The following is a 14,975-nucleotide window of genomic DNA, read 5'->3' as shown; positions in this document are numbered from 1 at the left end:
GGTTATTGAAATAAAGTTCTTGGGTTTTTGGCAACATTTGGCTCTCAGGCCTGCACTTAAACTGTGCTGAACAACTGCAGTGGGAGTTAAAAGTAATCAGAATTTTGAAAAGTGGGGAAATAGCTGACACTAATTAAATGCTTGATTTGTGCTTCTACAGGAGTTCCCTGATCTATCAGGTAAGATCTGACCCAAGTCTGGGTTCTGTTCCCAGATCTGCTCCCAAGGGCTTCATAGGTTTTGGCTGAGCACCTTGTGTATAACTGCTGGATTTCTCCTTGGCTTTCTATGGAGAATGTCAGGTCTTTGAATCATGGGTTATCTTTTGGGAAACTACCAGCAGGTCAGATCAGAGTTGTGGCTTAAGTCCATTAGTAGTTTGTATTTTGTTGGGGTACAATGTTCATGAAAACTTGTTTCCTCCCTCAACATCTGAAGATAAAGTCAGGGATTTATGGATGTTGTACAGTTCAATTACATTTTCATTAGAGGATGTTGCTTTTTCTCAGTTTTGCAAAGTTAATTCCTAGATTGTAATTTCTGAATTTTTGTCACTTAAAACTTTTTTTATCTCATTATGCCATTTGATCTGTTTATAGGTGATTCATTGATGCTGCATTATTAGTTTGGCACATTTTCTCTCCTTTGGTTGATCCTGTAGGGATTCAACTTTGTGGTGCTTTTCACTCAGGCTAGTTTTGGTGTAAATTCCTGTCATCAACCCTCTGAAGTTACACTTGTAAAATTGAAGGCAGTATGAATGTTCTGAGAGAGAGAGTTTTGCCAAATAGCTTCCACTGAAGCTGGAGAGTTGCAGCTGCAGGAGTGGAAACCATGGTATTACCTTATAGTAATGATGTTTCTATTGTCTCATTTGCTTATTTAAAAAAAAAATTGTGATCTTAGATGTGAAGTATTTAAAATTTGAACTGCTGTTCCCAAAGTTCTTAATTAACTTCTTGTACCAGGTAGAAAAACTCTAATTACTGAAACGAAAACCACTCTGCATAACCTTCAGACCTGTCAGAGCAAGAAGTATTGTACCAGAAACACTTGGAAACCCTCTTAGCAGTACTTTTAAGATTGACTCTGCATGTGTGTGTTCTTACTTCAGACTTTCAGCATTCCAGAAGTAGTTCCTGCATGAAATATTACTTTCAGGAGACCAGAAACAAGTCATTTCATGGGAGTTATTGGACAGTGGTAGCCAAGTTCAAATGCAGAAATACGTAAAATGAAGAAGGCAACTGAAGGTGGTTCAGTGAGTTCTGCCATGTACAATCAGCATGCTCCTTCATGTTGTAGTTTAGGAATTTAAAACTCCCTTTTATGGGAGAAATCAATGCACTCTTGACTCTTCTTGTGGTTTTTCAATGTAATTTCGATGGTAGTGTGGGAGAGGAAGTAGTGTCAGTTTTATCTAGCATTGTTTGCTTTGCTCTGACTTTCTTTTTTTTGTTCTTGAGCATTTATATAGTTTGTGCCATATAAATGTCTGTCTGGGATGCTTCTGAGCAAAATAAACATTCAGCTAGTCATCAGTTCAATTCCTATTTCCTTATCTTATGGTGTAAGATGGAAGTGATCTTCAGCAGATCTGCAAGGGTTAGGCAGGCTGCAAAGTAGAAAGAAGCATATCAGTATAATAGTTTTAGTTTTCTTTATAAGTTAGAACTTATCTAAAAAAAGATAGCCTGAAATATATTTTAAACATTTCAGAAAATTGTTGAGAGTCCTTAAATATGAACTGTCTGTAGCTGAGGGGGAAATAACTTCAGTAGTGTTATAAAACAGCATCTTAAGGATCTGCTGGTTGAGATGCATTTGAAGTGTAGCACAGGATGTTAATAATAAAAATCACAATTTTCTTTTAAAATACTTTTGTTCTGTTAAAATTATTGTAATAAAATGTGGTTTTTATAGATTAGCTATAAAATAGGCACCAAACCAGTGGTGGATGCACATTATGCCACAGTATTTTACCCAGCAATACTTGAAGTGAATGTCAGTGTTTCAGTGCAGAATAATTATTAGTGAAGTCAGTAAAAATGATAAGAGATTTTCTGTAAAATATTTCACTTCTTAGCTCAAAGGTGATTTAATATGCTGGTGACTGTCTTGAATAAAACTGGGAAGAATCAACCAAGTCATTGCTCTAAACAAGTGTTAAACTTGGTGAAGTATGACAAGTCTGTCAGTCCTTCTGTTCTGAAGTTTCTTATGTGAAATTTGTGTTTCTTGAAGCTAATTAAGTCTCCCTAAATTAATCAAGAACTGTTGTCTTGTTCTGTGAGCTCTAATATTCCAAACATAAAGGAAACATCTGGAAATAGTAATAGAGGTGTTATTGAGGAGGAAGACCTTTATTTAATACTGTAGGGGTTTTTTTTCACCTTTGAGCAGTCTGAGCTTGATAAAGTTCAAATAGTTAAAAAAAAAAAAACAAAAAAAAAAACCCCAAAACACGATAAAGCAAATCTGTGCTGCAGGTGCAGCATTGATCCACCAGCTCAATACTACACAAATAACAATTTGGGAGGTGTGAAAAGCAAGTGCTGCTGGAGCAGCAAGGTGCAGGGCTGATAATGGGACTGGTTAAATGCTCCCCAGTCAGAAGGAAAGTGGCCTGCAAAGCTGTTGCTAGGGAAATAGGCGCCTGTGGTTAGTGTTGAATGCAGAGAGGCTCGTCTGACTTTCAGATCAAAAAATGGCTCAAAGTACTTACTCTGTGTATCACTTTACTGCAGGAAACTTGCTCTTATCAGCAGGCTGGTCTCTGTGCCTCTGAGGAGCTTCAGTTACAAATACAGACAAAAGCTTTTGGGTTTTTTTAACTCCCTCCCTGTACATTTTGATGTGAAGTGTTTGTGTGTTATCTTTGTTCATAATGTCTGTGGATAGGAAGGGCACTGTCCCCACACCTCATCTGGACAACACTTGGAGGGGAGAAGCAGCTTCATCCCCCTGTAACTAAAGGGAATCTTGCATACAACTGTTTATGAAGGGCTCTGGCCAAAATTCTGGGTTTAGGCACATCTTTTAAAAATAGGATTTAAAAGTCAGTGAAACTTTGTGGATTTGGTATAATCTGTACATTAATTCTCTAAAGACCAACTAGGTATATTGTATGACATACTACAATTAAGCACTTTCATAAACATTGATGCTGGGATGATTTTTATGAAATACTCCAACTCTTTGGGCATTCTCCTCATTTCCCCAACTGAATACCAGTAAACTGCTGCCCAGTGTTGCTCTCCAGATGACACTGGTCCATTTCAGAGGAACAGGAGGGACCTCTCATGCTTACCAGGAACTCATCCTTAATACCTTAATATGTAGGTTTTGTTTGGTTTTTTTGAGCTGGTTTTCTTGCCATATTGTTGTATTTTCTGATCAGCAATATTTGATGCTGTTTTGGATTATACATTGGTTTTTTTAATTGCTGGTATTTGATCTTATGTGTAATAAAACTTAATGAAAAACTAAAGGCTTTTGTTACCTATAATGCTGTGAAAGTTAGCAAAACATTCTCATCCTATTTTTAGCAGTGTCCTTTGCTGTCACACAGGCCTTGCTTGAAAAGCATTGGGAGCAGTTAGCATAGGTGATGCCTCTAGTCAGTCTTCAGCCTTCTCAGATATTTCCATCTCTCATTTGGTGTCTCCATCAAGCTGCATTCATACTGCAGTGTGCCACAGTATAGTTACATAATTTTCCTTCTATTGATTGTCTGGGTAAAGGTTCATCATACATAGAGATGGTGATTGAGTAGATTTTTCTTCCTTGAGCTATGAGGGGAAGAAAGAGAAGCATTGTTAATGCCTACAGTGGTCGTTGGAGTAAAGATTCCCTGTCTTGTTTCAGGTTCCTGTGTGTGATACATCAAAAGATTTAGTGTCAAGGATTATACCTGAGTGAGTTGCACTGCAGGAATTTCAAAATGACCGAACAGATCATAGTGGAGTGGAGAAATACAACTTTTGCCAATGAATCCTGTGGCCTGTAATGGTAAGCAAGCAACAAGCATATGTTTATCATGACTCAGTAAGATTTAGGTCCATAAAAGCCTGTAGTAATCTGTTATGCACAGCTCAGCATTCCAGTCCAGGTAAAAAGTGCTTTCTCAATTGCTGCTGTCGTGGTTTAATGCCCAGCCCTGGGGATTGGTTAGGTACTGACCAGTGGTGACCTTCAGTGGTGCATATGTCACTATTTTGGAAGCTTCTTCTGTGGATTTCATGATGCTCTGAGGCAGTAACTGTATAGCTTCTTAGAAAAATTTTGGAAGCTTCTTCTGTGGATTTCATGCTGCTCTGAGGCAGTAACTGCATAGCTTTTTAGAAAAAAAATATGACAGGATATGACTTTTGCCATATCCTGAATATTTGCTGTCTGTCGTATTATTTCAGGTTGGGAATTAACTAGTTCTGCTTTAATACTAGTTAGCCAGACTTAGTATCAGCAAGTCCAAAGGATAAAACTGCTTAAGGAGGGTTTAATTGAAAAGTGTCTGCTTCATTTTGGCTGTGCCAAGACAGAGCTCATGCTTCCTCTGGTGAGTCAAGGCTTTACATGGTGCAGGTTTCCAGTAGCCTGTTGGAACTGGGAGCAGTTGGGCTGGCTGTCAAACAGAGCTTTGAAAATGGGAAGCTGAAAGATAAGCTGAAACAAGAAGAGTGATAGAGATTAGATCTGTGTTCAGACATTCTATTATCTTAGTCGGCAATCAGAACTTATAGTGGAAGAAAACATCCCATGAGGTGTGTTGGCTGTCACTGGAAAGCTCTCACTGCTTCTTCATGGCTCCCTCTCTGTGTGATCCAAGAGGGTCATGAATGCTTGGCTCATGTCATCTGGATCAGTGAAAAAAATAAAAATATATACACATCTAACAATTTTCTACTGTGTTGCGCTCTGGTGAGACTGAAAATACAAGATTTCGTAGATTTGCAGTCCATTATCATTGCTCTATTTTAGAATGAGTCTACAAAGGACCTTTCCCAAACTAAGAATTGTGTGTGTTTGACTGCTGCTGTGTGCTGAGGTAGGGTATGACTGGAGAAACAATGCTTCTATTAGAAATGGTTGTCTCCTTGGTGGTGTTTTTAATATTTCGCCTCTAAGGGAGGGAACTTCCTTACTGCAAGTGTTAGTTTTAGTCTTTTTGGCTGTGAAGTACGGATGTGGTGGCGTAACCAATGTTGCAGGGCTAAGTTTGGGGAACATTAAAATTCCCCTGTAATAAGTAGGATATAGAAATAAGATTTTTAAAACATGTACTTGATAGGACTTTTGAAGTACTAGTTGTTAAGTAAAAGGGAGATTGCATTTTATCTGTCTCCTTACCCTCCCCCTTGTTTCATAAGTAGTATGAAGGTTTTGCTTTCATAAAGGGGATTTTATACATTAACAAAAATATTTGTACTGCAATTCCACCCTGCAGTACTGATGCACAATCGTGTTCTTTCTGTTGGGCATCTCTTGGCCTTGGGCTGAGGTTTATTTCCAAAGAGACATTGCCAGTGGATCTGATTGGTTTGGGAATAGTAGAAAGAAATTCAGATAGAAACATTCATTTTGGCCTTTGGCATCAGACACAAATGAAGTTGTTCTTACATGATGGTTTATTCTTGCTTTTGGTTATCATGTTTGGCAAAAAAACCCCAACTTGGTTGTGTAAAAATTAGAGACTGGGACAAAAAAAAAAAGTCAAAGAAACCAAAGTTGTTGTTGTTGCTGTCAGATGGCTGTATGTATTTCTGTTCACTTCATGGAAGTATTATAGATAGGGGAGGGAGAGGAGCCTCTTGCTCTGTTTCACTGGTTTTAGTTGAACTCAACCGAAGTAGCAAGTGATTTCTTATCTTACTCTGGACAGGTTTTATCTTGTTCCCACCCACAGCATGGCCCTTATCCTGTGCCATATTATGATTGCACCTGTTCTGTGCAAATACACTGTTTGCCCTAGAGGTGGGAAAGACATTTCTGTGTTGAACTCTAACATTCCCCCTAAATAACCAGATGAGACAGGGAAAAATGAGCACAATGTATGATGCCCATTACGCTCCTGTTCACAGTGATTTATTTTTTGTACTTTTTGCACCTCTGTTGGTGTACCTAGTCCTAGTTAGAAGTGTCCAGTTACATCCTAGCACTGACTGTCACAGGAACAGTCTGTGCTTCTTGACTGTTTTACTGAAGTGGAAAAGCTGAGGTATATTCAAAATATTGCAGTACAAATGAGAGATATTTCATTCTCAATGTAATTAATTGTATTGATATTAGAAAGTGTATCAACCTGAGCACTTTTGTTTGCTATATGCTGTAATTCGGTAACCTAAACGAGGTAATGCCTGAAAAAAAACTTGACAGTTCTAACATACCTTTCTTGAATTTTTTTCTTGATGCTAACTTCAAAATAGGCTGAGTATTACTTTGTGTAATACATTTTTTCCTTTATAAAACAGATCTGAAAATATCAGGAGTTTTATTTTCTGTGAAAATTGGGCATATTCTAGTAGAAATTACTGAGGCTTGCACACACAGAGACTCCATCCCCATTCCTGTCCTAGCTGAAAGGTCTATTTTTCCTCATACTGCTCAAATTTAATGTCTTGTGTTTCAGAGTTTTTTTTTCCTGCAGTTTATATAGCTTAATATTGTGGGGTTTATGACTTTAAATAAGTGCACAAGCACTCTGCTTTTGATATAATTCGACTGAAATTGCACAATGGAAAGTTATCCTGACTTGTGAGGACACAGTGTTCAAAGACATGAATTTTAAATAGGTCACTGAAAACTGAAAGTGTAAGTGGAATATTGACTTTTGTGGTGCTACGTTCAATTTTAAAGCAGCTGAAGTCGGAAAAATCTATCTGTAAGATGTGACAGGGAGTCAAGAAATAATCACACACCTTGGATTTTGAAAGATGCAAAGCACAGTTCCATTCCCTTCTGGTGTGATGGATCTTTTTACACCCTGGAGTTTGCTGCTTATGAAAACCAGTATTATAAGAGCACTGCTTCCTCCCCCACCCTGCTGAGCCAGACCCAGCAGTTAATTAGAAGTCTTAATAGGTTTGTTGGTTGACCCATCATGTGTTTTCACACTGAAAACTATCTTAGAACAGTAGTAAGTCCTCCTATGTAATTCACTCGCATCAATCTGGTTATATGGATTCTTCTTTTTTTACTAACTTAGTTTGTGAGCTAATCTTAAATAACAAACCAGTTTTCTGAGCCACCTTCTGTCACCATTTCTCTGTCCTGCCTGGATCAGTAGCACAGAGATTTTTTTCTGTAGCTGTAATCTTTTCCCTCAATCCTCCTCTGTAATAATAGTGATGTTTTAAAATGAGCAACAACCCCACACACACATGCACCCTCTTCCCCAGCTTCAGAAGTGCTATTCTTGGTATTCTTTTTCTTAGACTGTGAGAAGTAATGAATCAGTTTAACAGCTCATTGCTGCCCTTCCTTACCTACTTGTGGTTTGCTTTTCCTTTCCAAACCCTGGGCCAGCTCTGGAGCTCATCTATACATCTGCTAGCTGTTGCATTCCACCACCCTGATAGAGAAGTGAGCATTTCTACAAGAAACTGTAAAACTGTTTTTGTATTAAACAGCCTGTTATTTATTCCTACTTTAAAGGCTGTTGTAGAACAAGTGTTATGAGAGAGAGCAAACTACTGAAAGAAGAATATGAATAAAAAACATTCAGTTTCAATGGTTTCAATGGTTTCTTTGCAGTATATTTAGCACTATCATTGCTGTGGCTCTCAGTGTTCAAGGGCAAAGCCTAGGTGATATGGTGTAGCTGATTGCTCTGACTGTGGGATTTCTGGATTTCTCCTATTTAGTTTGTTTTTCCAATTACAGACTACTGTTTGCATTGATTTGGCTTCTTAATGTAAATATAGTTCTGAGTGATGATGTTGATGTGGGTATGCTCACTTTTTGTAAGAAAATAGCAAGCAAATAGAAGTCAGATTTTTCTGTATTGCAGAAGGAGATCTTCAGAAATTAAATACAATTAAGGAAGATGAAATTTCAGATGAAAACCCTCAAAATACATATTAAAAAAAGGTTCAACCTTTGTAAAGAAACCTAGCACTGCTAGAAGATCATGGAAAGCACACCTGTTCTCTGTTTAATATTTTTGTGTGAGTAGAAAAAGCTAAGGTGACTGCAGGCTAGCGTTTAAAAGGAGAGTCTAAAAGGAAGAAGTGTTGTCTTTAACATGAATGGTATTTCCTGTGGTGCACGTTTGGATTGCTAAAGTTCATTTCCTAGACTGAATTAGTTGTGGAGTCCACTAGACTGGAGATTATTTTTGCCCAAGATTCATAATTCATCTACTAATCTCCTTCAATTATTCTACTGGATGTTTATAGATTCCTGATTCCCTTTTAATATCTGCTAATGGGTAATTACAGTCAGCAATCATTCTTGTCATGGAAATTGCTAAAGTAATTTCAGAAACACTGTTGTTATTTGTGTGAAACAAAAGATGGAATGGAAATCAGAAGTGTACCATCTGGTTTTGGTTCTGTAGTAGTTAAAGATGGAAAAACTGGTTCTGCTTGCACCAGTTATTGAGAGGAATAAGGCAATTTATATCAATTCACTTGGTTCTTGCTATTAGAGTTTGCTTTAATATTTCAGGTTGAGACTTCTCTTTGGTAACCAGACAGCTCTAGGTGATCAAGACCTGAGCTCTTGGCAAGTGAACTAAGTGAAGAAATACTTGAAAAATTATCCAGGTGGTTCCTGTGGATGTGTTCGTTCATGAATAGATCAGTAGCTCTGAAATTCAAAGCAGAACAGCAACATACTTGGATTTCATTTGGAAAGGCATTAACTTGGTTGCTAGCAGGTGAGAATAATTCTACCAAGAGAGGGGAGAAAGGACCCATCACTGGCTGTCTGCACAACCTGGAGGTTTTCAAGCTGAGACTGGATGTGGCACTTAGTGCCATGGTCTAGTGACCACAGTAGGGTTGGACTTGATGATCTTGGAGGTCGTTTCCAACCTGGTTGATTCTGTGAATCTCTGAACTATACATGAGAAAGTTATATTGAAAGAGATCTTCATTTTATCTCTTTTTAATGCTTATGTTAGTTTATTCTGGGTGTTACTGAGTAAAAGTGATGCAATATGGTCTTTTCTCTTTTGGGGTAAGAAGTTGTGGTTGCCCATTTTGCAGGAGTTCACTTTTTACTTCCCCAGTCTCACTCTTGATGTGTCTGGTTTTGCCTGCCTGGGCATTAATAACTGGCCAGTGTGCTAGTGTTTGGCTCCGTTCGTAGAGGTGAATTCACTCAGTATGATTTCTGAAACTTTCTCCTGCTTGCAGTGTGAATGCAGCCAAAACACGTGTGTGGGTAAGCATTTTGTCTTTTGAAAGGAACTGGCTAAGATTTGGCTTTTATGGAGAAAAAACAAAAAGAAAAAGGATTTTAGTGTGTTCTTTCTCCCTGGAGCAATGGCCTTGGGCACCATGGTGACAGCAGTCAAGTGGCACAGAAGCTGTGGTCCTGTTATCAAGTTTTAATAACACTTCTTCAGAGATCCTGTTTTTCATTCTTCCCTCTATCACATCCCCCTGTCTTTTTTTTTTAATGGCTTTTGGCATTGAGCTAACTATGTTTATGAATCTATTTGAAGAACATTGGTCATTAGTAATTAACCAGCTCATTCCTTAATGCTCATTGTTAACAGAACACATGTATTGCCTTGGAAACTCTATTGTTTTGAGTAGAATGAAATATATAGAACTTGATGCTAAGTAGCCTTTAAAAAATGTTTAATAAATTTTTGCTTGGACAGCTGTATTCTTTTCTCATTTTCTATGCCTTGATTAAGGTGTGAAAGGAATACAAAAAAAGGGTTTCTTTATTTTTAAGATGCATGTTTTGAGGAAGAATGCAAAGATTTCATACATATAAACTCACGCAGGCGTGCACAACTTCAAAGAGTTGTGAGCATTCAGTTAGACAATGTGCTTGTGGAAACTATGTCATTTGCTCAAAAGGGAAAAGAAAGGAAGTACACATAGCACATTTTTCATGCAAAAATGTTTCAGTTGCCAGAGAAAGGCACAGTTGGGGTGCACAGAGCAGCACTGGCAAGTGCTGCCCAAGCCCTGCCCACACATGAGGCTCTGGGGCTCCCACCCCAAGAAACTGCTCTTGCTGGTTAGAGCATGCAGATAGAAAGTTTAAGGAATGAATTATATTTCCCCCCCCTTGGGGAATACTGTGTGCACTTAATTGGACACATTAATTTACTCATACTGTCTCTCTGCAGAGTTCATCCCAAGAAGTGAGCTCCAAGCGTATGGAAAGGAGGTAAAGACTTGCAAAATAACAATTCCAAAACCCTCATGCCAATTGCTCCTATCTGCACAAATACAAGCTGATCTGGAGGTTCATGCATAGAGCTGATGATGAATTGCCTGTGGTTTTGGGGAGGCTGATTCTTGCTTTTGATTGCATTGGAAACCTGAAGTTAATGCTCATGAGAAGTAAAATCGGAGCACGTGGGTTACTCGGTGTGCCTGAAGATCACAGAGGCAGCAGTGAAAAGACAGAACTCCTCTTTGAAGCAGTAGCTTCAGCTGTGTCTTATTGTGTGCACTGGGAACTGAGAGGAATAGCAACCCATCTGGGAGAAAATGCCAGCTAAAGGTAAATATTTCTTCAACGAAAACGATGACTGCAGGATATCAGACCCACTCTACGAGAAGTATCGCTACACCAGCCAGCAGCATCCCCTCCTGCTCCTGCTGCTCTTCATTGCCATCATCTTCTGGACTACTCTCATCATCATCTTTTTTCTTACTGATGTGAGTATACTTTTTTCTTTGTGTTCAGTGTTTTTAAAGACGATGAGGTGTCACTGGAACAGCATGCAAAACATTTTTGGCTTGATAATTTTTTTGAGCCGCATGGTAAACCAAGTTGTAGTGCTGAAAGAAATAAGTAGTTGTACATGTTATGCTATGTGTGTTTTGGAGGAGATAGTGTTAGGCACATGCACAGTTACTATGAGAATTGTTCTTTCCTTTCTGTATGTTATGAGCAAATCATAATCTCTATTAAATTCTAACTGTAGTAAAAGGGTCAAGAAGGAGCAAGAAGATAAGTTAAAATGTCCTGCATTTCTCATGGGGTTTTCTTAGAGTCATCTAAGATATGTGAAATATTATAGTGATTAATTTATTTTTTTAAGGATTTGTACATATTAGTTTCCTTAACAAAGAGTAAGAATCCTACAGATCCTATAGGCATAGGAAAGGTGCAGCTTAAAGAACTTTTTGTTATGTAACATAATCAGGTTTTCTGTAAAAAACCCCTGTTGTTCTTCAAGCCAGCCCAGCTGACAGCTGGTAAAAAGGGAGTTGGTTTAAAGATAATGTTGTACCAAGGTAATAAGGTGTCTGTTCTAATTTTTCATTGCCTTCTAACACTGCTTTCCACACACTGTGCTTCATGATAAAGCGTCCTTAAATCTCTATAGTAACAAATCTAATCTCACCAGTTGCACTTGTATCCCTTTTAGCTTTTGTTTCTTAGACAAGGAAAGTAGCAGCAGCACTATTTGCAACTGTCATCTCCTGTAAAACTTGGGAAAAGAGTTGTTACACTCCTTTCTAGCAAGCTTGAACTCATTAAGTGCATTCTTTGGCTACATCTACATTATAGGGATAGTATAGTTAGAACTTTAGCTTGAAAGACAAACCCCAAACCACTAATTTGGAAAATAATATTGGTGGAACTGGGGTAGACTGAATATCTATAATAGTATTTGTTGTATTCTCTCTCTGTGTGTGAGTATCAAAGTGCCACAACTTGATTACTTAGGAACTCAGCATGTTTTAAAGGTATCCAAGCAGTTTCCAGGACAGTATAGACACATTTTTTCATTTTTCTAAAAAGGACATTTGGACCAACTGTGCCACTTTGTTTTGCTTTTGCAGGAAGCATATTCTTACCCTGCCTTCATTATTGCAGTGTGTGCTGCCCTTGGCATCTTTGCAGTCATGTACTTGCTGCTGTGTATCGAGTCTGTGTTTCGAAGGTGGCTGATGTTATTTGGAGTGATGATCTGGATTTGCTTCCTGACTGTAGGATATGTGTCTCTGTTTGAAAGAGGAAAAGATTATCAGCTGTGGGAACAGGTATGTGTATCTTGTTTATTCAGGTACTCACATAGAACTGGCAGGCAGTATACAGAAATGTTTGTGTGCTTTTTATCCCCTAGAACTTCATAACTACATAATAGTTTTCGTTTTGTTTTTGTTCTTTAGTGAGATTTAAGTTCAGTTTTCTGTATTGGTTTTACTGATTTATTGCAGTAAATGTTAGTTTGTTTTCTTTATTATGGTGAAAATACAGTTCAGCTGAGAAAATTCAAGAACTGCATAAATCTGTTGGAGTTTCATCTTTAAGTCCTAATTGAATTGCATTTTTATTTAAGGTTTTTACTATATCTTAATGACCATGAAGTCACCTTTGAGAGTTTTTTTTCATGAATAATACTTGCTATGTTAACTTATATGGGTCAAAGAGGTGTTCAAGAAATGTCTAAAGGACTCCAGAGCTGGGTGTGCCCTAGGGAACACGTTTTTAAGTCAGTGGGAGAGGTGAAGTGAACAATAAGGATTAATGACACATCCTGGCATAGCTGGGTGTGGCTAAAGTTCATTGCTTAGTACCTCTGATCAGAAGATGGGAGATTTCATGATGCCAAAAATATCATAATCTGTAGGAAACTCCTCCTAAGCTCTCATAATGCAACAGAATAGCTTTCAATTAAATAAAAAATGGCTTTTTATCTCGTGTTACTGACTCTTCCCTTTCCCCTCTTTATTTCAATAAAGATATAAATTATCAGTTAAACAACCAGAATCTGATTTGCATTATGGCCTGGATCCAGCACTGTACATTTAGAGTTGCTGTTCAGTATTTTTTAGCTTAAGGAAGTAGCTATTACCTTAGGAAAATCCTCAAAATTTACTGTTCTTAACTACAAATACAATTATATAGCAAAGCAAGATTTGGTTTTGCTGCTTTCAGTATTGCAAGCCAATGTCTCATGGTGTTGTCATGTGGTAATAACTCATTCATATTGCTTTAAAGTCTAAAATATGAGGATGCCTTAGATTGGAAACTAGGAGTGAGCAGATTAATTTCAGACTTTCACCTCAAGTCATCAATTTATCACTAATTAAAGCTACTGTTTAAAGGCAGGTATGGCCTTTGCTTGTCTGTGCTTATAGAACTGCCACACAGCATTCAGATCATTGTGTGCCAGGAGTTGTAAGTAAGGCAGAAAAATTGTTTCCAATCCAGCTCAAATAGTAAAGATGAACATGGAAAGATTATTTCTGTTGAATGGAAACTTTTATTTGCTTGTTTGTTTGTTGTTGTCTCAGTCAAACTATCTAGTCTGGCAAAACATTTAAGTGCAGATTTGGGCCTTGAGACTTCCTTGAAGGAATCTCATGTCTGAAATGGCACAAATTGAGTTGCAGTGGTGAGAAGGAGCTGAGCCAGAAACACTCCAATATTTTCCTCTGATCAGGGTTGTTACTTTGCATCTATATATGCTAACCATTGTAACAAATCTATAAATATGGATTGAAGCTTTACAGGCCTTCCTACTGATCCCTAGCAGGTCAGTGGCCTGTTGTGCATTTTGTAAAATCTGTGCAGCTAAATATGTAGTTAGTGGCAATAAAGGTTATTCTCTTGTGTCAGCACCAGGAAGTGTTGGTTGGATTTTTGGTTTTTATCAAACACGGAGTAAGCAAATACATGTGATTGGGTGATGTTAAAATTAGAACAGAAACTTGGAGAAGGTGAGAAATCTGATTCTATTCAGTATTGCTATCCTTGCAACACACTGTTCCTGATGTGTGAGTACAAAGTGCATCCAAGGTGCATCTGCAGCTGTAATGGATAAAGTCAGGATGAGGGCAAGGACAGCTGAAAAAATTATAGGTGATATGTCATGTTAAACAGTCTTATCTATGAATCTATAGCTGCTAATTCCCTCAAAACTCGTAGAGCTACCACTGTCCTTATGGTTTTAACTGTCCTTTTGAAACACCAACATTTAATTGTTCTGCCTGAAAACGAGCAAGAATCCTGTTACTTTGCTCCTTTCTCTGTAGTGATTTTTGGAAGGCACCTAATAACTTGTATAGGTTGTGTTTTAATTTTTTTTTTTTGCTCTTTCCAAAGGTGCCATTCTTTCTCTTCATAATCTTCACAGTTTATACCATGCTACCCTTTGGGATGAGAGGTGCTGTCATAATTAGTGTTCTTTCTGCTCTCTCCCATATTATTGTTATGAGCACTGTGGTAAGCATGACTTCTCAGCAAAAAAAGGAATGCATTCTATATCAGGTAAGAAAATACCACTTGGTTAAGTAATTAAATACCCTAGTCATGTTGCCATTTGTTATTGACATAACTGTTTAGAAAAGTTCCAAACTTCCACATGAATGTTTCATGAATTTGGAGCTTGGGCCCAAAATGCTTTTCATAAAATTTGCAAATTTTGAAATCTATAATGCATTTTGGTTTTCTGACAAGTGGAAATTATTATATTAATTTTTAAGCCAAGCTATTAAAAATATGACAAGCTTTGTCACAATCATTCTTCCCAATCTGTGCTGTTTCAGGTGGGTCTATCTAACTTCATCAGGCACTGCCCACAGGGTGGATCAAAAGGGCCATTGCTGGCCTGGGGTGTCAGCAGGGATTGCTGCTGAGTCTTTCAGGGTTCCCAGCACTTATTAATGGGGTGTGTTCAAAGGAGCACCCCAGCTCTTTTGATGCAGGTGTGTGCCAGACTCCCCACAGCATGCTGATGCATGAGTTTGTCGACTGGTTTCTCCATAAATCAAACATTGGTGCCTGCAAATAAATGTTAAATGATACAGCAGATTTTTCTGTTTCAT

General features: G+C 38.0%; 1 protein-coding gene across 1 annotated transcript in view; it reads left to right on the top strand.

The window, feature by feature from the left end:
- Positions 1–10,679: 10,679 nt before the first annotated feature.
- The window catches only part of ADCY7 (adenylate cyclase 7), a 30,864-nt gene continuing 26,568 nt past the window's right edge, over positions 10,680–14,975 (top strand). Inside the window, 3 exon segments of the mRNA XM_009073169.1 lie at positions 10,680–10,850; positions 11,985–12,185; positions 14,254–14,418. Of these exon segments, the coding sequence (XP_009071417.1) occupies positions 10,680–10,850; positions 11,985–12,185; positions 14,254–14,418 (537 nt within the window).

This window comes from Acanthisitta chloris, unplaced genomic scaffold (genome assembly GCF_000695815.1).
Source record: "Acanthisitta chloris isolate BGI_N310 unplaced genomic scaffold, ASM69581v1 scaffold18424, whole genome shotgun sequence".
NCBI classification, from domain to species: Eukaryota; Metazoa; Chordata; class Aves; order Passeriformes; family Acanthisittidae; genus Acanthisitta; species Acanthisitta chloris.
The sequence above is the reverse complement of the archived record's forward strand: the minus strand, read 5'-3'. Positions and strand labels throughout refer to the sequence as shown.